Below are 24,304 nucleotides of genomic sequence, written 5' to 3' on the forward strand. Positions count from 1 at the left end.
AAAAAAAAAAAAAAAAAAAAAAAAATGGGGAGGGCAGGAATAGATTTCAGGTAATTTTCATGTTCATTTCTCCTTTTGGTAACAACTTTTATTTTCCTTCCTTCTCTCTTCCCTCCCTCCCCTCTCCTTCCTCTTCTTCTCCCCCACCCCGACTCTCTCTGTCTTTGTGTGTCTCTGTCTCTCTCTCTCTCTCTTTCTCCCTCTCCCTCTCCCTCTCTCTCTTCTTTCTTTTTGTGGTTCTGGGGATGAACCCAAAGCCCCATGCATGCTAGGCAAGTACTCTACCACTGGGCCACATCCCCAGCCTGGAAATAGTTTAATTGAGATATGATCGCACACTATATAATTCTTTATTACCTGAATGGCTAGTTTGCACATTTCTGTAATCATCACTCTGGAAAGAAACTCAGTACACTTTAGTAGTCAGTCATGGCTTATCTCTCCCACCCCCTGGTGACTGTTAATCAACTTTGTCTGTATGGATTTGCTCATTATGATTATTGTATACACATGCACTCATTCATTATGTGGTCTCGGGGCCTGCCTCTGTGGTTCATCCAGACTGTAGCATGTATCAAAACCTTACTTATTTTTGTAGCTATTCAGGGATACCCTACAATGTTGTGTCCATTCATCTACTGATGGATATTTGGGTTGTTTCTACTTCTTGGCTTGGTTTAACTTTTTAAGTTTTAAAAATATACACACTTTAGAGCCAAGTTTCTTAGAGTTTCCAAAGCATAGAAAACCTGAAAGTGGCATGACTCTCCTCTACAGGATAGTTTATAGTTGAGCCTGGTGGCACATGCCTGTAATCCCAGTGCTCTGAGAGGGTGAAGCAGGGGGATCACAAGTTTGAGCCCAGCCTGGGCAATTTAGCAGGATACTATCTCAAAATAAAAAGGGAATGGAGCACGCCTGTAATCCCAGCACTCGGGAAGCTGAGGCAGGAGGATCACTGTGAGTTCGAGACCAGACTGGGCTACATAATGAGTTCCAGGTCAGTTTCAACTACATAATGAGACCCTGTTTCAACCCCTCTCCACAAAAAAAAAAGCCAGGGGGGCCTGGGGATGTTGCTCAATGTGAAAGCTTAGGGTTCAATCCTTAGTATCACACACACACACACACACACACACACACACACACACACACACAAATTTATGGTCGACTTACATATTGCATAAGAGTCTGGCTCTTCCCCTGAGTCCTCACTGCTGTACTTCCTAGTTTATGACTCCAATTTTTGGAGGAGGCAGATTAGTGCTTTTTGGACACCATGCCTATACTTTGGTCAGCAGCTTCCAGAGGCTGATTTGAGCTATCTACTTAACAAGATTGGTTGCCATGCACCTTTGGGCTTTAAATAATATAATTTCTTTTTTTTTTAATCTGATGAGAAAATAAATATGCAAGCCAAGCCAAGGTTAAGGCATAACACATTTAACTAATAAAAATAAGAGACACTTAAATTTATTACATACACAGTGAAACTAAAAAGGATAAACCACAGGTGCTAGATCCTTGACCCCATCCCCCAAAAGACTACCCAGGCTGGGCCCAACACTGTGGGAAACCGAGGCAGGAAGATCACAGGTTTGAGTCTTGCCTGGGCAATTTAGCAAGACCTTATCTCAGAATTAAAAAAAAAAATAGAGATGTATGGTGGCATTCATCTATAATCTCAATACTCTAGGAGGCTGAGGTGGGGGGCGGTTATAAATTAGAGCCCAGCCTGGGCATTTTAGTGATTTAGCAAGATCCTGTTTCAAAACAAAAACGTAAATAAAAGGGCTAGGGATAGCTTAGTGCAAGGACCCTAGGTTCAGTCCCCAGTACTGAAAAAGAAGAGAGAAAACATCCAGACACGGGACCAATGTCTGCTCTGTGAGTGTAGGGTGTCCTACGTGCTGAGAAGCACCTTTCAGACCACAGCTAAGGGATCTTATACCCTGCAATGCTTTTCTGAGGGAAGCAGAGCCAAAAGCCTTAAGTCTCCCCTGAGGGAGGCAAGTATATGCTGTCTTGTGCCAGCTTCCGGTTGAGAAGAGAAGGTGAGGAGTGAGGAGGAGGTGACCTCACAGTGGCTCCTTACTGGTCAGGTTCTGGGAAGATCACTGTTCTGCAAAGCTCAAAGGCCACGGTTCAAGGCTTTGCACAATGAGTACTTTCACAGGTTGACAATGTGGGGCCTCTCCCCTACCCATTGGATGCTTAGTTTTTAAATTTGTTTTGTTTTTGCTTTTGTTTTTGATACTGGAGATTGAACACAGGACCTTTTCAATGATTAGGCATGGCAAGGAATATAGAATGAGGGCCGAGGGTTTAGCTCAGTGGCTCTACTGCCTGCCTTGCAAGTACAGGGACTGAAGTTCGATCGCCAGTTTAAAAAAAAAAAAAGAAAAATAGAATGAAAGAAGTTGCTTATGCGTTTTTGGTGTCTTTCAGCCAATCAGGGCCTTTTCCTACTTCCCTAATCTCTAAAAATTATGCTAAATGTGAGATGCTCTTTTGGCAAATTTCCACATTCAAAATTCAAATTAACTTCCTTTTTTTTTTTTTTCCCCTCCTCAGTTTTATTTGGAACAAGGTCTCACTGTACAGTCCAGGTAGGCCTAGAACTCATGGCAATCCTCCTGCCTCAGCCTCCTGAGAGCTGGAACTACAGGCATGCACCACCATACCGCGCCCAAATTAACTTGGTTGCCCAGTTAATCTTCAATTTTGCATTTAAGAAACCATTCCAAGCCCGGTGTGGTGGCACACACCTGTAATCCCAGCAGTTGGGAGGCTGAGAAGAGGATCAGTCTGAGTTCAAGACCAGTGTGGGCTACATAGTGAGTTCAAGACCAGCCTGAATTACATAGTGAGGCCCTGTCTCAAAAAGCAAAGCAAAACAAAACAAGGGCACTGTGCGTTCCTCACAAGCACAAGGTCCTGAGTTTGGTCACTGGTACAAAAACAAAAACACACCAAAAAACAAACAAACAGAGAGGGAGGGAGGTGGGGGTACCTTTTTCTACCTTTCAGTGGCTCTTGCTGCCTGGGACTGATGTGGGGAGTGAAAGATCCAGCGGCAGTAACTTCCTGCTTCTGGTTACTTTAGTCTGATTGGATGCTTTTGGGGAATCCAAATACCCAGCACAGTGCATCTAAGGGTCCTTTAATAATTGCCACATCTGCTGTGTGGATGGAGATGGCTGTTCTGTACTTACAGTGTGCACTGGGGTCCATGCCCAGGGGTGCTCTTGGGATAGGGCAGAGGACCTTATAGTTTGTCAGGACAACCTGAGTCCAGTGTCCCTCATGGTGTGCTGCAGTTTCCCCTGACAGTGGCCTGTGTGGCTCGCAGTCTGAGCATTTTGCCAGCCCGCCTTGGCCTCCTTAGCTGGGATGTCCAGGCTTTGTTTTGGGGCCCAGGCTTGGCTAGCACATGAGTTACAGTGCCATCTGCAGTGGCATAGCATATGGCAGTGGTCTGATGTGCTTGTCAATCCCACCAATGTCTGCCCTCAGGAGACCTTTTTTCCATGGGCTTCTACTTGGGAGCCCAAAGAGGGATGAGGATCTTGTGTGATCCGATGCCATTATGTTTATCTCTGAAGAGACCGAGCCTTGCTTATCCAGTTACCCACAGCCAGGCACCAGCTCACACTGCCAGGAAACAGTGAAAAGGTGCTCTTTGGTGGGTGTTTCCTAGGGCCAGTGTCATAGTTCTTCCCACTGGACCACACTCCTCCATGTAAATTTTGTTGTTGTTATTGTTTTTTGTTTTTTGAGATATGGTCTCCCTATGTCATTGAGACTGATCTGGAACTCACTATGTAGCCCAGGGTGATCTCAAACTCACAGCGATCCCCTTGACTCAGCCTCCCCAGTGGTGGGATTACAGGTGTGCACCACCATGTCCAGCTCTCCATGCAAATTTTAAACAGTTTTCCTTGAGGCTGACAACAACAGCAACCCAGTACCTCCCTTCCACTGTTCATCATCAAGAATTTGTGTCCTGAAGGTCCCAAGAAACCCAAAGTCCTAGCATAGACCCTACAGTCAGCGCATTTGGAAGGAGGCTGACCACTTAGTTTACTTTCTTTTCTACTTCTACTTCTTCTACTTCTCCTTTTTTGTTTTTGAGATTGGGTCTTGCTATAGTTGAGTCTGGTCTTGTAATCACTATGTAGCCTAGGCTGGCCTCGATTTTGTGGCAGTCAATCCTCCTGTCTCAGTCCCTCAAATGCTGGGATTATAGGAATGCACCAACCTGCCTGGCTGTTTACTTCTTTTTTAGCTATACCACTTCCACTTGATGAGGGAGGCTTTTTATATAAATAAATATAGTTTTTAAACTTTTTATTTTTATTATTTATTTATTTATTTTTGGTATTGGGGATCGAACTTGGGTCCTTGTGCTTGCAAGGCAGGCGGAGGCACCACTGAGATAAATCCCCGTCCCTAAACTTTTTATTTTTATTATTACATGTTTGCTGCGCATAATGATTACATTCATTATGAGGTGTTAGTACATACACATAACACATCTTTTATTATTATTTTCTTTTGTAACGGGGATCGAACTCTGGACCTTGCGCTTGCAAGGCAGGAGACAGAACCTCTGAGCTAAATCCCCGGCCCGCATAACACATCTTAATTCTTTTTACATGCCCTTCCTTCTCTCCCTCCTCCTAGCTGCATGTATAATATATATGACAGTAGTCCCTCTTTATCTGTGTGGAATTTGTTTCAAGACCCCTAGTGGGTGCCTGAAACCATGGATTATACCGAGCCTTATATGTACTGTTTTTTCCTGTACATACGTGACCCATGATAAATCTGAATTCGTAAATTAGTCACAGTAAGAGATTAACAACAGTAGCTAGTAATAAAATAGATCGATTGTAGTAATATCCTTATGGGAATGTTGTTTCTATCTGAAGTTTTCTGTTTGATCTTTTCAGATCTTGCTTGACGTAACTGAAACCAGGGACCCTGGATAAGGAAGGTATTGCATCTCAGTTACATTCTCATTGCTGGGATACAATATCTGACACTACATCTGACTCTTAAGGGAAAGGTTTATTGATTTATTTAGTGTAGGAAAGGTTTATTTTGATTCATAAGTCTATAGAGGATTCAGTCCTTAGTTGGCTGGGTACAAGGTAGGGCAGCATGATAAAGGGGCATCACAGAGGAGAGAGAATTCATGATGTGGCAGACAAGAAGCAGAGAGAGAGAGATCAAGGGGCAGGAGGGGGGCAGGTAGACCTTTGCAGGCCGCATGTCCAGTGACCCGCCTCCTCTAACCAGTCTTCACCTCCCAACATCACAGTTAGCTATAAATTCATCAGGACAGATTCACTGATGAGTAGCACATCCCCACGGTCCCAGTCATCTCTCAAAGCTCCACCTGTGACTCTGTGGGGAGAGAGACGTCTAGAAATATCGAGTATATATAGAGAGAGTATATAGGGGCACTGCCCGCTTTGTTGTTAGCATTTCTGCCTATCCCATGGTAGGACATCAGGGGACAATAACACTTCAACATCATCAGTCTCTCCATATCCACCAGGGCTCCACAGCCAGCCAGTAATTATCTTGCACATGGGGCATTCTGGGTGGTGATGGCCACAACGCTAGAGGGCCGCTATCTAGGGGCCATAACTTTTGCTATAGGCCTTAGGCACCACCAGACTGGAGCACGGACCCCTGTAAGGACGGTCTGTGCACTTGCTGGATAGTCCCTTAAGCACAACACTTTATTGGCACCTCAGTGAAGGCAGTGGTCTTCCCTTCCCTGGCGTCCTGTGCCACTTTACCCACACCACATGACTGTGCTGAGAGAATTCGGTAGGCTCCTGGTGGTCCGCTTGACTCCCGATATTGACTGTGACATTTATCTATTGGAACAATCAAGAGAAGTATTCCATGTACTTAACACATCTATTCCCACAATAAATTATACTGGGTGCAAAAGGCTCACTAGCTGTAATCACTGATTTTTATGTGTATGCTTGGCGAGGTTCAGTTTTGTTTGTATGTTTGTTTGTTTTTTTGGTCAAACACCAGTCTAAGTTTTGCTGTGAAGTATGATTTTATTTGGTTTGTTTGTATTTTTTTAAAGTAAAACATTTACTGGTGCAAGCCAGGCGTGGTGGCGCACACCTGTAATCCCAGCACTCGGGAGGCTGAGGCAGGAGGATCTCTGTGAGTTCAAGACCAGCCTGGGCTACATAGTGAGTTTCAGGTCAATCTCAACTACACAGTGAGACCCTGCCTCAAAAACAAAACAAAACAAAATTTATTGGTGCATTTTAGATATACATAATGATAACATTCACCCTAGGAATTTGTACCTATACAAGATATATCTTATTTCTTTTATTCCCTCTCCCCTTCCCTCCCTTTGGCCCCTCTTCTTCTCCTTATTTACTAAAGCTTTGTTTCCATTTTTTCCTACTCTTTTCTTCTTGTCCTTTCTTTCCTTTCCCCCTCTTCTCTCCCTGGTTCCCCATCTCATTTTAACATTCTCGGCTTATTTTCCAGTATCTGTCATATATTTTGGTCCTTATCTACACTTTCAGTTTCTTATGTCAGAGAAATAATGTGGTATTTAAACATGTATTTAAATTTATTTCACTTAAGAGCATGGTCTCAAGGTGCATCCACTTAGCTAGAATTGTCTGAAGCATAACTTTGTCACGGCAGAGTAGTACTCCAGTATGAAAACCACATCTTTATCCATTCACTGGTTGATGGGCATTTGGGCTGTTTCCAAGATTTAGCTGTTACAAACTGCTGCTATAAACATGGGTGTGCATATATTGCTGTGCTATGATGCTTTTCATTCTTTCAGGAAGAAACTAAGAAGAGGTATAGCTGGGTCAAATGGAACCTCTAGTTTTAGTTTTTTGAGGAATCCCCACACTGATTTCCATAGTGGTTCCATCAGTCTACGCACACTCTTACCAACAGTGGAGAAGGGTTTTTGTTTTTGTTTCTCCTTCTCTTCAATCTGTATCTGCTCTAGAGTCACTAACCATGTCTTACATTGTGGTTACCATCTTTGTAGTTATCTGGGAGATTATTTCTAATTTGATTTTCTTTCCAGAGCCTCCTTCACCTTCTTTGTTACTTCCACTGTTAACTATTTCAGAGAGTGCAGGTGGGTGGCTTTCAAATTGTTCCGCCTCAGTGCCCCCTGAGTTTGCTTTTAGTGAGCTTGAAGTCTGGGGTTGTATCTTGTTTAAGTATCTTCTCATTTCTTTCTTTTTTTTTTTTTTTTGGTTTTTTGAGACAGGGTCTGACTATGTAGTTGAGACTGACCTGGACTCACTATGTAGCCCATGCTGGTCTTGAACTCACAGCGATCTTCCTGCCTCAGCCTCCCGAGTGCTGGGATTACAGGCGTGCGCCACCACACCCGGCTGGACTTCAATTCTTGCTTCATATCCTTCCTGTTCCTCTCAGGGGCCCACTTCCCTCCTCTTCCTCACACTGCTGTATTCCAGTGTCAGGACACCAAATTTGGAGAGGCTCTTTCTCTGCTGCTCACCACTCCTCCAACTTCTTGGAAATCTGTTAGTAGGTTTTTAATTACATCTTCAGTTTCATTAAATTATATTGGTTTATTTAGAACTTTTTATATCTTACTCATTCAGCTTTGGTAATTCATATATTTCTAGGAATCTGTCCCTTTCTTCTGTGTTTTCCATCTTATAATACAGGGGCTAGGGATTTAGCTCAGTGGTGCTGCTGCCTGCCTTGTAAGAACAAGGTCCTGAGTTCAATACCCAGTACCAAAAAAAAAAAAAAAAAAAAAAAAAAAAAAAAAAAAGAAGAAGAATACAGGTTCTCAAAATAGGTATTGATGATTTGGATTTCTGCAGGATCTGTTGTGATTTCCCCCTTTTCATTCCTAATTGCTTGGATTTGAGTCTTTTTTTAAAATAAGATTGTTTGTCTGGTTGTTTGTTTTCCAATGGTGATGATCAGACTCAAAGCCTTGAACATACTGGACAAGCACCATACCACTGAGCTCCAGCCTGAAGGTTATTTGTGTTAGCCTGTATCTTCCAGAGCCTATCTTATCTCTTGGGTATGAGAGAAGATTGAATTGTCCCCAAGTGCCCATTGAACAGATTTATCAATCTATTGGATCATTATAAGATGAACTTCTAAGGTTTTCCATTACAAATCCAGGCCAGGTTATAGTGGCTCCAACTCTGTTTATGATTTACCATCTTGTCATCCACGGGCACATATAGAACATGGAAACTCTTCTGAGTGTACCCTGTTGCCTTAACGTGTGAAGACCCACACTGGCCAGCCCTGCTCAGTCCCCACATACTCTTCCTCCAGTCTCCTATCATCAGCTAACGTGTTCGTGGCCGGGGTCTGCAGTGGACCAAGTATATCACTGAGAAATGGTTGCTTTGGTGTCCAGGGAGTGTTTTAATTGTGGTCACAGCCATGGGTCCCAGTGAGGCAGTGTTGTTGCCTTCCTGGTGACATAGAAGAATGAGCAACCCCAGAATGCTCCTCTTGGTTTTGTAGAATGACGCTCCTTAAGTCTAGACTACAATGGGACTCATCAGGGCTCTCAAGGGGCAGTGGTAGAGGATGGTTGTCCTTCTAGTCACTGACGATATCAGTACCATTTTTGCCACTTGTAGCCAGAATCCCGTCCCCTACCTTGCTCGTTGGCTTCTCAATTCCTCTCAATCCTTGCTGTCTTTTTTCCCAAGAGGGTATTGTGACTCTATTAGCTTTGGGGAAGAGGGGGTCAGAAATGACACACGCTCAGAAGTAGGCGGGGCAGCTCCTCCAGTGGTCCTGTTTTTAGGCACAACTTATGCGTGAGGAGCACAGTCTTCTTCAGCTGCCAGAAATTCCGTGTTGTGACTCCAGTGTTGTTTGGACAAAGCTACTTGGCAAGCAGGCTCTGAGCCCTTCCTGCTCAAGCCTTCAGCTTGCCAGCCAAACTAAGCTTGCATTTTCCTAATGCTTAAGAACACTCGCAAACATTTCCTACTGGCCAAGCCTCTTTGAAACAGTACACAGGAGGGAGGGACCTGTAGGCCTGTTGCTCACAGAATCGTTTTTCCCTTTGCTCTTCTCTGTTCTCCTCTCAGAAACAGGCAGAAGGGCTCTAACACCGGCACGGGGAGGTGTGCAGTAGCTGAAAGCTCAGGGAATCCTGGAATTCCTGGTGGGTGCTGGGGAGGGGCAGTGTGAGACCAGACTGAACTAGAGCGACTCCATGTTGACCAGCAAATGACCCAGAGACTGTTGCCCCCATTTTATAGGATAAGGAATGATTTAATTGTGAATTACTAGGTAACTGCTTGGTAGTTCTGGGAAACGAGATAGAAACTGTAGCTGGGAAACTAGAGAGAAACTGTAACAAACATAGAGACCCAAAGTAAATCACTCCACTCCTTGTTTGCCTGTAACTGAATGTTCTGAACACCACAATCTATAAAACAATGGGTAATCGATCTGCGACCATTAGTACGTAATGGTCGAGTACACGTTGATAACCACCAGCTCGGATCAATTGACCCCTTACCTCTGTCCCCTTCCTGTAAGTTTCGAGTGTTAACTCCCCCATAGCCCTTTATAAAATAGCCTCTGACTCTGAGCTCTCTGAGCTACTTGGCTCCGGGAGTGCCGTCTGGCCAGACTAATAAAGGTCTGTTTACGAAGTAGCCTGGTGTGTTTCTTCCTGGGTGACTCTCGCTGTCCGACGAGCTCCTGGAGCCTTGCCGAGCTTTAGGGCTCCACGGAGTAAAAGTGAGACTTTAAGTCTTGCAGCAGCTCAGAGGGAGCAGCTCTGCTTTTGAGCCCTGCTTTGCATTTGCGTTCTGTTTCACGTGGCTGTTGGCTCAAGCTTCGCCAAGCGCACTTGAAGCACCAGTCATGCAGCCAGTTGGAGGTGCCACTTCCAGCCGCTGGCCTTCCAAATGTCCATGGACAGAGTAAGTCGGACCATCGGAATCGCCCTACTTCTGGCCCCCGGGAGCCATGTCTTCCAACCTAAGGTGTTCGTCCTTAGAGAGAGCCCCCCACTCGCTCCAGTTCGCGTCCTTCTTCGGTCAGAGCAAGCACCATTAAATATTTTACCTTTAATCCGGGCCATCTGTCTGCATGTCCCTGCCATCCGTATCTCTCAGGCAAGCCATGGTATAGGTGAACACATGCAAGGTCCTCGGGGCACTGTCCAGTTCAGTTATGTGCTGGCAGTGCAGGGCTCTAAGCATGGCAAAATCTCAAGCCAAGCAGTCCCTGACTTTGACCGATAGTGCCAGGTGTAGTTGACTGGGCTGAGGAGAAACAGGGCAATGTAAGCATCTAAATAAATTGCTGTATTGTGCTTAAAAAAGGAAAAAAGAAACAGGGCAATGGCACAGGCACTTTATTTTTCTATGAAAATTATCTAGGCTGAGGATATAGATCAGGGATAGAGCACTTGCCTAGCATGTGAGAGGTCCTGGGTTTGTACCGCAGCACCAAAAGGGGAAAATTATCCTTGTTAATAAAAAAAAATCACAGGGCTGGGGATTTAGCTTGGTGGTTCCACCGCCTGCCTCGCAAGTACAAGTGCATGAGTTCGATCCCTGGTACCAAAAAAAAAGGAAAAAAAATCATATAAATATGAACATGTTAATTATTATGGATCTCTACAATGTTTAGGAGAAAACACCACTTAGACTTAGTTGAAGCAACTTTTAGAAGCAAAATATGTCTTTTGTAAAGAAATTAGAAAATATAAAGAAACAAAAAGAAGACAATTCAGATCTCTCACAATCCCAATACCCAGTGCAAAGCCCAGTGCCTTGTATCCCTAGAGGCCTAATAAGCATTTCTAAGATGAATACATAAATACCCCGATGATATTGCTACCGGTAGGCATTGCCCACCTCCTCATGTGTCACCAATGTGTATACATATTTTTTAAATGAAAGCATAAATTTGCCATTTTTTGTTGAAAAATAAATATCAATATCTTTTTCAATAATCACCCTTCTATCACAGTTTTTTTGGGTTGTTTGGTTTGATTTGGTTTGGTTTTTTGAGACAGAGTCTTGCTATGTAGTTTAGACTGGTCTTGAATTTACTGTGTAGCCCAGGCTGGCCTCAACTTATGCTCAACTTCCTCCTTCACAGTTTTTTGTTTGTTTGTTTTAGTTTTTTTTTTTGCCAGGAGTCTTGCTATGTCTAGGCTGGCAGCCTCCTCAGTGGTTGGGATTACTGGCAAGTGGCATCACAGCTGTTGTGAGGGTGTAGCCTGTTTTCCATCCTCTAGAAAAGTAACAGTCAAGGGCTGGGGATTTAGCTCAGTGGTTCCCACGCCTCCCCTCAAGTGCAAGGACCCAAGTTCAATTCCTGGTACCAGAAAAAGAAAAAAAGAAACGAAAAAAAAAAAAAAAAGAATTAGAAAAGTAACAGGCAAGAGAGCAAATGTCTATTATTTAAAAAAAAAAAAAAACAAGCAACTCTTCAAATTTCATAGCTGAAAATAGTATGTCTTTATTTGTGAAAATGAACATATTTTCCATACAGATTCATTCATTACTCCTATTTATTTTATAAATTCCCTGTTCTTCCTTTTTTGTCCACTTCTTTTTCCCCCAGTACCGGGAACTGAATGCAGAGCATTGCTCTGCCTCACACTGAGCTATTCCTGTAGCCTTTTCAATTTTTTAAAAAAAAATTTTAAATTTTGAGACAAGGTCTTGCTAAACACCTCAGGCTGACCTCAGATTTGTGAACCTCCTCCCTAAACTTCCCAAGAAACTGGGATTACCAGAATGGGCCACCAAACCCAGATTATGTCTAGTTTTCTAACATGTTTTTCTAATTTCAGCTCCCTCTTTATTTTTATTTTTATTTATTTGTTTGTTTGTTTGCTTTGTTTTTTGAGACAGGGTCTCACTACATAGTTGAGACTGACCTGGAACTCACTATGTAGCCCACGCTGGTCTTGAACTCACAGAGATCCTCCTGCCTCCCGAGTGCTGGGATGACAGGTGTGCGTCACCACGCCTGGCTCAGCTCTCTATTTATATAGAAAGCTTATTAACCCTTTGCCATGTAGAATGCAAATATAAGGCCTGGATCACCTAGTGATGCTGGTACATTCTGAGGATTTGTCATTAGGTAATTTTATATTCATGTGACCACCATAGAACTTATTTACACTAAGTATGGCAGCTACTACAGCAGTAGGCAATATTTTTTTTGTTGTTGTTGTTGTTGTTTTGTTTTGTTTTTTGAGACAGAGTCTCACTAAGTAGTTGGACTGACCTGGAACTCACTATGTAGCCCAGGCTGGTCTCAAACTCACACCCATCCTCCTGCCTCAGCCTCCAGAGTGCTGGGATTACAGGCGTGCGCCACCATGCCTAGCTAGGCAATATAATCTTACGCAGTTTGTCATCCATCCAAATGTCCTGTGTGGCATTTGTATTTCTGGTTTGACCTTTTAGCTTTTTCTTATCAGCTATCTTTGCAGTGTGTTCTTTGGATTTGGGTGTGGTGCTATAAAGCCCTTGCCTACTGCAAGATTATGTGGAGCATTTATCTGCATTTTCTTCTTGTCTTTTTGCAGCTTCTTTTGAACTCTTTAACCCATCTGGGATTAACTTCGGGATACTGACATGAGGCCCATGAGAGACAGTGCCTGACCAAGGGGGTCAAATGCAAGCATGGAGCCTACACCCGACCCACGGACCCTGCGCTGTGGCCCAGGGTTTAGTGCTGCCCTTAGAGCAGACACATGTTTTATTCTGTTTGCTGAAGGAAGGTGCTGGAAATGGGACTTGGGGCCTTGAGCATGCTAGATAACCACTCCACCTTGGAGCTATGTCCTTAATGACGTGTGTTCAAAAAGAACTAGGCTAAGGTATCAAGAAATGACATATTCTGTGACCCCGTGGTCCTCCCTCTATCTGGTTTTTATTCACTAGTTACTTACCATAAGGTCTTCTCTATTGCTTTTTCATTTACAGAGCTTTGGATGATTCTCTGCGGCAGGTTGCTGGCCTCTGTCTCGTTTCTATCTCTCTCCTTTTCCCTGCTGCTTTGCTCTCTGCCACACTCTCCCCACCACAATGTTCTGCCTAGAAACTGTGGAGCCAACACCTGAAATTGTGAGTCAAAATATGTATAAATCTTTCCTCCTCGTAAGTTGTTTATCTCAGGAATTTGTCACAGCAGCAGAAATGAGCCCAGCGTATCTTATTTATCTAATTTCTTTCTTTTATGGTTCATGTCTTTGTTATCAAGTCTAAAAATTCATTACCAAAACAAAGTTGTAAAGCTTTATTTCTATGTTTTATTGAAGAATTTTATAGTTTTAGCACTTACATTTAGGTTGTCTATTTAGAGTTAATTTTTGTGTATGGAGTGAGACAGGAATCCAACTTCATTTTTTGCATTTGCTAATACAATTGTATCGGCACCACTTGATGAAGAAGCTTTTATTTCCTCATTGAATGGTTTCGTCAAAAATCAATTGTGCTGGGGATTTAGCTCAGTGGATTTAGCTGCCTCGAAAGCATAAGGTCCTGGGTTTGATTCCTGGTACCAAAAAAAATAAAAAATAAAAAATAAAAAATTAATTAATTGACAAGAGGTATTTGGGTTTATTTCTGGACTCTCAATTGTATTCCACTGGTCTGTATGCTTATCCTTACACCAGTACCACACTGTTTTAATTACAGTGGTTTGCAGTAAGTTTTAAAATCTGAATGTGTGGGTATTCCAACTTCATTTTCTTTTTCAATATTGTTTTTGCTCTCCAGGCTGTCTTGTAGTCCCATATGAATTTGAGGATCAGCTTTTTCAGGAAAGGCTATTGGAATTTTGATGGAAATTACACTGAATTATGAATCCCTCTAGAGAATATTACCAGAGTATTTTAACAATATTAAGTCTCCGGGTCCATGAACATGGGATATATTTCCATGTAGTTAGGTCTTAAATTTCTTTCACAATTTTCAGTGTATAAGTGTTTTAGCTCTTTGGTTAAATTTGTTCCTAAGTATTTTATTCACTCAGATGCTGTTGTTAAAGCTGTCAAAATTATAACGGAGTTGCTTTTGTCAAGCTCTAACCAAAATAAATAAATACAGCCAAGAAGTTATGAAGGCGGTATCCTGCATGAACACCTGCTAAGAAGAACTAGTCACAAAAGACTGCTGGGTTCATATTGCACAGAAGTCATCAGAATCTTACCCAAAAATATTTTATCAAGGATGTCTTCTGCCTAACAACTATTTAATTTCAGGCCAATGCCACCCTTGATCCTTCTAGTCAAGGGATATTATTTCAAAAATATATAGTCCTACAGAATCCTACTCATTTCACATCTAAAAACTTCTTTTTTCAATCTCTTTGAATATATCTATAGTTTATACCCATAGTAAATTATATGTTTTTCCTTAGTAATGCTCTGCTACTCCCAAATAAATGTTATTCTTTAGAGAATCTGTGATTCTGGTTTAGTTGATACTGCTAGGACCGTCATAACAAGATACTACAGAATGGATGTCTTTTTTTTTGTTTGTTTGTTTTTTGAGACAGGTCTCACTATGTAGTTGAGACTGACCTGGAACTCACTATGTAGCTCAGGCTGGTCTCAAACTCACAGTGATCATCCTGCCTCAGCTTCCCAAGTGCTGGGATTATAGGTGTGCACCACCACGCCCGGCCAGAATGGATGTCTTAAACAATAAAAATGTATTTTCTTGCTGGGAGTGTAGTCCTGGGTTAATCCCTAGCACTGAAAAAAAATCAGTAATTTAGAAAAGAAGAAAGAAGGAAAGAAAAAGAAAGGAAGAAAGAAGGGGAAAGAAAGAAAAAAGAAAAGAAAAAAGAAATTTAGTTTTTTACAGTTCTGGGGGCCAGAAGTCAGAGATCAGGGTGAGGGTCCTGGTGAGGACTCTTCTTGACTTAAATACAGCTGTCTTCTCCATTTGACCTCACATGATCTTTCCTTAGCGCTTATGTGTGAAGAGGGATCAAGGCCTCTGGTGTCTCTCATTATAAGGACATTAGTTCTATCAGATCAGAGTTCCTACCTTTATGATCTCATTTAACCTTAATTACTTCCTTAGAGGCCTTGTCTCCAAATACAGCCAAGCTCAAGGTTAGACTCACAACATATGAATTTTGAAGGGACGTAAACATTCTGTCCACAACAGAGGCTTGTTCTTCTAGGCTTGGAAAACAAATATCCACCCTGCAAGAGCCACTGCTACCAGTTTGCTGTGCATTCTCTCCCCCAATTCCTATCTGTGTATCTGCCTCTCTCCTATTCTTTGCATTGTCTGCAATTCCCCCCACCCTTGGTTCACTGACAGCTGATAAATATTAACTACTTATAGTGTGCCTAGCATTCTGTCAAGCAGTAGGGGAGGCCATACAGAAGTATAATGTGATTCCTGTCTTCAAAGATTTCCAATCTAGATGAAGAAAGAAGACATCCACAAAATAATTAGGAAATGAGCTAGGTGTGCTGATCCATGTCTAATCCCAGCACTTGGGAGGCTGAGGCAGGAGGATTGCCATGAATTCAAGTTCAGCCTGGGATACACAGTGAGTTTAAGACCAGCCTGAACTACATAGCAAGACCCTATCTCAAAAGAAAAAAGAAAAGACGAATTTGGGAGCATATGTAATCCAGTTCCCAGGCATCCAGTTCATGCCTCAGGAGGCAAACTCTAAGGGTAGGTCTTCTCTGCTGTGATTATGCTATAGTCCTAGCCCCTTGAATGGTACAGGAGGAACTGGGCAGTAGCTTATGTGAATGTTGAATAAACTCAGCACTCTTCCTCTTGGAGTTTCACCAGGTGAGGCCTAGTTCTTTCATTCATCCCGAAAGATGATCTCTGTTGCTCAAAGTGGCTCTTAAGACTGGACCAACCAGGTCAGGGCTTTCTAACTGCTCAGGATACCAGCACACATCTCTCAGCGAGTATTCTGCAGGTTTTTAAAGTAACTTATGTAAGTAAATTCCTGTTGAATTCCACCAAGTAAACTGAGAATTATGAAGAAAAAAGAAAGGAAGCATGGCTTGAACGCGGGGAGAAATGTCCCAGAAACCACCCCATTAACAACCAGAGGCCATGGATTCCAGGAAAGAAGCCAATACCCGGATGCATGGTCATTTTTCTTGTCCTTTTTTTTTTTTGAGACAGAGTCTTGCTCTGTAATTCAGGCTGGCCTTGATCTCACTCAGCACTGGGCTGAGGCAGGGAGATCACCATGCAGCCAGCCTGGGCTACAGAGTGAGTTCAAGGCCAGACTGAACAATGTAGTGAGAGATCCTGTCTCAAAAAAATGAAAAGAAAAGAAAAAGTAAACAAAACTCCTTTATAGGAAAATGAACCTGGCTGGGATCACTTACAAATCTAGGGAGCATATAAATAAATTTGTTGGTTCCTCAAGGTGCTCTTGCATTCGGGAATTATCTCATCCATGATGGGTGAATTATTGTCCCAGGAAACATTATTTCTTTTTTCCTTTTAGATTTATACATTTGAATAGGTAACACATTCCCATTGATATATATTAAGCAGTTTTATTCCCACCACTGACTCCCCTCCTCCCGTAGGAAATCATTTCAGTAGTTCCTTATGCATCCACCCAGTATTTCTCTACAAAGGCAAGTATTTTTATTTTGCCCCTCTTCTTTAGACAAAAGATGTTATACTTTTTTTTAATGTAATGATCTATTTTAGGTGTCTTTCCATATTAAAACACATGGGTATACAAATTAGTATCAGGAACTTTGTTCCTTTTTAAAATGATAAGATTATTCCATTATGCAGCTGTCCCATACTTTGTAATTTGTTAGTAATTCTTATAAATATTAACAAATTGTGCCCCAAGTAAAGATGAGTCATTTTAGACTCCCACCAGCCTTGCATGCGTGTACTTATTTTCCTGAAGGGAAACAGGCCTATGTGCTGTGGTTTACAATCAGCTGTTCACAGGTGGGCGTTATTGGGAGGCAGAAGTGGGAGACAAGCCTAAACAAGTGTTGGGGATTTGTTAAGAATGTCTTTCAGGGAACAGGCAGAATTGCACAGGTCTCAAGGGAATCCTTTCTTTCTTTCTTTTCTTTCTTTCTTTCTTTCTTTCTTTCTTTCTTTCTTTCTTTCTTTCTTTCTTTCTTTCTTTCTTTCTTTCTTTCCTTTCTTTCTTTCTTTCCTTTCTTTCTTTCTTTCTTCAGGGTCTTCCTACTTAGCTCAGGCTGGCCTTGGACTCACTATGTAGCCTGCACAGTGTAGCCTAGGCTGGCCTCAGACTCCTGAGTGCTGGGATTGCAGGAATTTACCGTCACACCCAGCTAAGAATCCAATTTTTTTTTTTTTTTTTTTTTTTTTTGGTACTGGGGATTGAACTCAGGTCCTTGCATTTGCAAGGCAGGCACTGGAACCACTGAGCTAAATCCCCAGCCCAAGAATCCAATTTTTAAGGCCAGTACTGAGATCCATTTTGAATAGTGTTTTTCTGGATTCTAAATGGGGTGATACATTCTTTTGTAATCTGAAAAACAGATCTCTTTTTCCGTAATTTTAATGTCTTTACAGAAGACTTTGGGCCTAATTTTTTTTTCTGGCCTAAATTTTGTACTGGAGCAGACCATGATTCTCTCAAAATCTCTTCAGTAATAATAAATATGAAAGAAAAAGTACCTGGGAAACCACTGTGTTTTATTTTCTTTCAGTATGGGAGTAACCAGTAAATTTTCTTTCAGATCTGTGGATTCTTTTGAAGTTTTGCCTTCCCAATAATAAAATATATTATTTTGTCTCATTTTCAACTATAAATACATGGCAGCCATGTCAATTTCATAGATGTAATGAGTACCAGTTACCAAGTGCTCAAGAAATTCTAAGATAAATTGTTTTTCAGTGTTGGAGATTGAATCCAGGACCTTGTGCTTGCCAGGCAGGCACTTTACAATTGGAGTATATCCTTAGCCCTTAAGAGAAAATACTTGAGAATTACATTACCCAACCAACACTTTTCTTTTTTTCTTTTTCTTTTCTTCCTCTCTCTCTTTCTCTCTCTCTCTTTCTTCTTTTTTAAAATATATACCACAAAGCCGGGGATTTAGCTCAGTGGTGCTACCACCTGCCTTGCAATCACTAGGCCCTGAGTTTGAACCCTGGTACAAATTATATATATATATATCACATGGCTTATGATATATATATATATATATCTCACATGGCTTAGTTCATATTTGAGCGCTCTGCCTTTGTCATCTGCTTTTTAAAACTTTTTTCATTATGTTTCATTTTTCTGGTTATTATATAAGACAATTATGTTCATTTCCATGAAGCTACAAGCTGCAGTAGATTTAAATGATAAGAAGAAACCCTGAGCCTTCTCGCTTACTTCGCTAAGGGGCTGTGTTTCCCTAATGTGCTGGGTCCCAGTTTCCACCTCCAAATATCCCATTCTCCCGCATATCCTGCAAGGACCTCAGTTCCATCAGATACTCATCCCTCTCAATATTCTTGCCCCTTGTGTGGCCATCTTTTCAGTATTCTGCCTCTAGAACCACTGGCCATACCAGTGCCTACCTCCCACACAGTTCTGCCCAGCCTGCTTGATCTGGTGCAGCCATCAGATCTCCCAGAAATGCTTGGACCCCAGTTATTCAGCTTTGATTGAACCCCACAGATGCTGACCAAGGCCAAGTATGGTCCAATGTGGACATCCTCCTTAGACTCTAAGCTCCTAGTGAACCTGGCCAGTGCCCCACTCTTGGAGCAAGTGATGCGGCAGGAGGAGAAGTACCCTGTACGGGACAGCATGGAGATATGGAAGGCGCACCGGGATCATCAGAACCTGGCATACGGGCCCTTCACCACGTGAGCAGGGGCCTGACGGGACTGGAACAGAGGGCCCCGGAGGACTGGGTCTACAGAGAGTAGGAAGAGGGCATCCGGTAGGGTAAAGCGCAGAGAGGGGTCTCCCTGAATCCTCTGAGCCCAACATTCAGCCTTACAAAGCAGTCCTTGGGGTGAGCTGAGACTCAGAGAACATTCATTGGCTTTTCCACTATAAATACTTTGGACAAATGAATGCTCACAATGAGCCCGTAAGTGGATAGAGTTATTGGATAAAGAAACTGAGGTCCAGAAGGTTTTATGTTACACACCAGAGGTGACACAAGTAGCCAGAGGTGCAGTAGACCTCTCCACTTCCGGAACTCAAGAATTTATGATCTTGACACTTAGGAAAAATGAACTGGTCAAAGGGTGCTTTCAGGTGTCTTTCATGTCCATATATTCAATCTCCCACTGTATGTTTTCCTTTGTCTTTCCCAGTTTCAAAACTAAAACAACCCCAGTGCCCATATTTGAAGTTCTGGGAACAGAATACAGAATGTCTGTTCTTTAAAATCTCTAACTTGACACCTGACCCTGAAGGCAAGGTTTGGGTTTCCTGTTTTCATCAGGCCAGGCCACCTGTAATTTAGCAGCTCAGATTTAGAATGGGAACTGAATATAATATAGATTCCTTTGTGATCTATTTTTATATTTTCATTACTCTAAAGCCAACTTCCTAAATATATTACATCCCTTAGGCATTCAAGAGCTATTTTGCAGCTGGTTATGGCAGTACATGCTTACAGTCCCAGGACTTTGGGAGGTTGAGGCGGAATTGTGAGTTTGAAGCCAGCCCGGACTGTATAGTTAGAACCTGTCTAAAAACAAAACAAGATAAAAACAAAACAAACAGAAATCAAAACAAAACACTCTTGCTTTTCTTGTTTTATTTTAATATGTATATTTCTGAAACCTCATTTTTATAAGCATTGTTTTCCTAAGAAATGGCTTAACAACTCCAGAAATGCTTTCATTTAAGCTCTGTAAATCCGATTCCAGCTGTGGCTGGAGAGTTTTACTCTTGGAGCAGTTCCTGCACCCCTAAGTTCCAATAAACAGGTCCATTTTGATTTTCATGTCTTCTTTAGTTAATCTTTTTGTAGCCTTCCCTGAACAGTAAGCTCCTAGCTGTGGAGTTTTATTTAAATAAATAACTTTAAAGTAAAATTCTTTTTCCTTTTAAAGACTTCATTAAAATTCAGTAGTAGCTGGGCATGGTGGTGCACGCCTGTAATCCCAGCACTCAGGAGGCTGAGGCAGGAGGATCGCTGTGAGTTCGAGACCAGCCTGGGCTACATAGTGAGTTCCAGGTCAGTCTCAACTACATAGTGAGACCCTGTCTCAAAAAGCTAAAAAATAAAATAAATAAATAAATAAAATAAAAAACATATTTATCATAAAAATTTCCACAGTAAATCTCCCCTGCATTCGCATGCCACCCTCCTATGGTACCAGTGTTGACGATGCAAAGTGTATTCTTCCTTTCCTCACCTAGAAACATGCAGATGTACATGCAGGATTTTCCTCTCTTCTTGAAATTGAACCACATTGCATTTACTGCTTTTCAACTAGATTTTAAAAAGTAGATGTGGGGCCGGGGATTTAGCTCAGTGGTACCATGCCTGCCTCGCAAGCGCAAGGTCCTGAGTTCGATCCCTGGTACACACACCCCAAATAAAATAAAATAATCAAATAAAAAATAGATGTGTACCCAGCTTGCTTAGGAAAGGTAACAGGTTTGGGGCACAGCTGAGGTTAGGGCAGCCCCCGACACTAGCCTCCATGGGAAGCATGTTTTCATCCGTATGAGCACCCTTGCCTAAGGGTGGCCTTAGCCTCTGTCCCCTTGCCCCCTGAGCCAGACAGAACATGAAGACTGAGAACCTGAGGAAACAAAAACCCTAATTTTCTCTTCTCCCAGAGAAAGTGGAACATCAGAGCTTCCTCTCATTTACCTGTGCAAGGGGCCAGGGATTTGGCTCAGTGGTTCCACCACCTGCCTCACAAGCACAAGGTCATGAGTTCGATCTCTGGTACCAAAAAAAAAAGGTGCAAGATTCTGGAGTCACATAATTCTAAGATACTCAAAAGTCTGTATTTGTTAAGATATTACCATATGCCAGGCACTGATCTATGCACCCTAATAACCTGAACAACCTTACTGACATAGGCATCCCTATTATGCCCAGCTTACACATGGGGAAACTGAGGCATGCTGGAATTAAGTCACCTGCCTAAGGTCACTCAGTGATCATGAGAACTGTGATTTGATTCTAGGGCCGGGGGTTTAGCTCAGTGGTTCTGTCACCTGCCTCGAAAGCAGAAGGTTTTGAGTTCAATCCCCAGTACAAAAAAAAAAAAAAATCACATTAAGCCCATGATTCGATTCTAGATGCTTACTTTTTACTCACTTCCACTGTGCTGTCATGAGATTCTGAGCTTTTATAGTTCTGAGATTCTGTTATTTAAAACTTGCTATTTGTATAATTCTAAATGCTGGGAAAATGAGATTTCCCGCACCTCTATGGGTGGGTGGTGGGCTCAGAGTGAGATGAGACCATTTGATTAAAGCTTACGTTCGTGCAACCCCTCCATGTCCCACAGGGAGGGACACCAGTGGTACCAGTTGCGCCAGGCTCTGAACCAGCGGATGCTGAAGCCAGCTGAGGCTGCGCTCTACACGAATGCTTTAAATGAGGTGATTGATGACTTCATTGTTCAGCTGGACCAGATCCGGGCAGAAAGCGCCTCCGGTGACCAGGTGTCAGACATGGCTCACTTCTTTTACCACTTCGCCTTGGAAGGTATCCTTGCTGGGAGAGGGGCCAGGAGCGGGAAAGGGTTGGGGTAGGCTAAGCTCCCCCTCCAAGTGCTCCCTGGATTCCATGTCCTCTGATTCTGCCTCCTGTGATGGCTTCTGCATTTTCTAGCTATCTGCTACATCCTGTTCGAGAAGCGGATTGGTTGCCTGGAGTCCTCCATCCCTGAGGACACTGTGAACTTCATCAAATCTGTTGGCATTATGTTCCAGAACTCAATCTATGTCACTTTCCTCCCTAAGTGGACCCGTCCCCTGCTGCCCTTCTGGAGGCGATACCTGGATGGCTGGGATACCATCTTCCTCTTTGGTGAGGAGTCCTGGGGGGACAGGGAAGGAAGTGGGACTGGCTCCCTGGCCTGCGCCTCTCAGTATCTGTCGGGACTTTGTCCCTCATTCCAGCAGCTGTAGAGCAGCATGATCTCATTCTCCCCTGTTCTCCATTGCCCCTGCAGGGAAAAAATTGATTGATCAGAAAGTAAAGGAGGTGGAGGCCCAACTACAGACAGCGGGACCAGATGGGGTCCAGATATCCGGCTACCTGCACTTCCTGCTGACTAGTGGGCTGCTCAGTTCCTATGAGGCCATGGGCAGCCTGCCTGAGCTGCTTTTGGCTGGCGTGGACACGGTGTGTGAACAGGCCAGCAAGGAGACCAAGCAAGGGCTTCCAGCTCCTGTTTGGACCAATTCTCTGTGATCCCCTGCCTGAACCCGACTGATGTAGCTTCATCTCCTGTAATCTGGATGCAGAGCTAAAGGGAAAAGAGTCGTTCACCCTAGCTGAAGCCAGCATACTGAGGATTGAACCCAGGGCCTTCCCACTGAGTTACATCCTCAGTCTTTTAAATTTTCTTTATTTTGAAACAGGGTCTTCTAAGTCACTAAGGTGCCCAGGCTGGGCTTGAATTTGCAATCCTTCTGCTCCAACCTCCCAAAACACTAGTATTATAGGCATATGCCACTGTGACCCTGCTAGGGCTGGTCCTTTAGTATGAAGAGGATCCTACCCTCACCTGCTGGGCCCCCTTGCTCTCCCATATCTGGGGAGTTTCATTCATATCAATTACAACTTTCTCTATTTGCAACGTAAGTGAGGAGTTGGGGGCTTGGCCATGAGCACCTCTGCCTCCAGGGGACCAATTTCTAGCCCTTATGTCATGTGGGGCTTCTCCTTGCTACCATCTTCTCTGTTCTCATCCTGCTGGAGAGTCATGTTTAGCATGAATGTTGTCATAACCCTCATCCCTTTTCCTTTACTTGTGGCTAATTAAGATTCTTCCCTAATTTGGGATGCACCTACTCATTACTTTCCCACCACCTAGCTGGCCTCTTCTAGAAATCTCCCTTCACTTTATCTTCCGTTCTCTCTTCTAGACATCCAACACGCTGTCATGGGCCCTATACCACCTTTCAAAGAACCCAGAGATCCAGGAAGCCTTGCATAAGCAAGTGGTGGACGTGGTACCCCTGGGGCAGGTGCCCCAACACAAGGACTTCGCCCACATGCCCCTGCTCAAAGCCGTGATTAAGGAAACCCTGCGGTAGGATGTGATTCCAGAAGCACAGGGTCTTTGTATGGGACAGGAACAGGAGGTTGGGCTGCTGGTGGGGTTCAGCGAGGGACAAAGGATATGGGCAAGGGAAAAGTGGGACTCTGCCCATTTCTTGGCTCCGGAGACAGAGACTTTCTTTTATCCTGCAGCCTCTACCCTGTGGTCCCCTCAAACTCACGGATCGTCATGGAAAAGGAAGTTAAAGTTGGTGGCTATGTATTCCCTAAGAATGTGAGTGAGGCCAGGGGTCCTGAATGCCCAGCAGGGTCCACAGTCCTACACCAATGGATTCATGATGCTGTTCTTGCTCTGTAGACCCAGTTTGTGTTTTGCCACTATGTGATATCCCGGGACCCCAGCATCTTTCCTGATCCTGAAAGCTTCCAGCCTCAGCGCTGGCTTAGGGAGAGCAAGACTGATACTCCTAGGGTCCAACACCCATTTGGCTCTGTGCCCTTCGGCTATGGTGTCCGAAGCTGCCTGGGCCGCAGGATTGCAGAGCTGGAGATGCAGCTGCTGCTGACGAGGGTGAGTGGGGAGGGGTGGGAGAGGCTGTACATCAGGGAGGGATGAAGGGGTCGGTGGGGAGGAGAAGCAGGGAGGTTCAGGGCGGCAGTGGTTGGAGAACAAGTCCCCACTGGTTCTTGTGTGCTTTGTCTCTGCCAGCTGATACAGCAGTATGAGGTGGTCCTGGCCCCTGAGACAAAGGAGTTGAAGGCGGTGGGCCGCATCGTCCTGGTTCCCAATAAGAAGGTGGGCCTGCGTTTCCTACGGAGGCAACACTGAGCTGGGCCCCTGCTTCTTTGGCACTTGCCCCAGAGTCCCCAGCCCTGGCTTGGCAGTTGCCGGCTATAGACATGGTTCAGATGAGGGAAGGAAGACCGGACAGGCTGGAGGAACTCACTGCCCTTCCCACAGCACCTGAGCTTTCCCCACATTTATCGTTTCAACAGCAGATCAAGCTATTCCTAGCACCTTACTATTATTGGATATGACACAAAGTAAAAGATCTACTAATTGTG

General features: G+C 43.5%; 1 protein-coding gene across 1 annotated transcript in view; it reads left to right on the forward strand.

Moving 5' to 3' along the window:
- Window positions 1–24,304, forward strand: part of LOC104853735 (sterol 26-hydroxylase, mitochondrial) — a gene marked incomplete at its 5' end in the record, with an annotated part of 42,377 nt that extends 18,073 nt beyond the window's left edge. The window contains 8 exons of the mRNA XM_010611875.3: window positions 18,700–18,890; window positions 21,516–21,715; window positions 21,842–22,039; window positions 22,185–22,357; window positions 23,104–23,270; window positions 23,432–23,513; window positions 23,598–23,810; window positions 23,949–24,304. Of these exons, the coding sequence (XP_010610177.3) occupies window positions 18,700–18,890; window positions 21,516–21,715; window positions 21,842–22,039; window positions 22,185–22,357; window positions 23,104–23,270; window positions 23,432–23,513; window positions 23,598–23,810; window positions 23,949–24,068 (1,344 nt within the window). The remainder of the gene's footprint in view (window positions 1–18,699; window positions 18,891–21,515; window positions 21,716–21,841; window positions 22,040–22,184; window positions 22,358–23,103; window positions 23,271–23,431; window positions 23,514–23,597; window positions 23,811–23,948) is intronic.

The sequence above is a fragment of the Fukomys damarensis genome, unplaced genomic scaffold (assembly GCF_012274545.1).
Source record: "Fukomys damarensis isolate Sample0158 unplaced genomic scaffold, DMR_v1.0_HiC HiC_scaffold_16, whole genome shotgun sequence".
Taxonomy (NCBI): domain Eukaryota; kingdom Metazoa; phylum Chordata; class Mammalia; order Rodentia; family Bathyergidae; genus Fukomys; species Fukomys damarensis.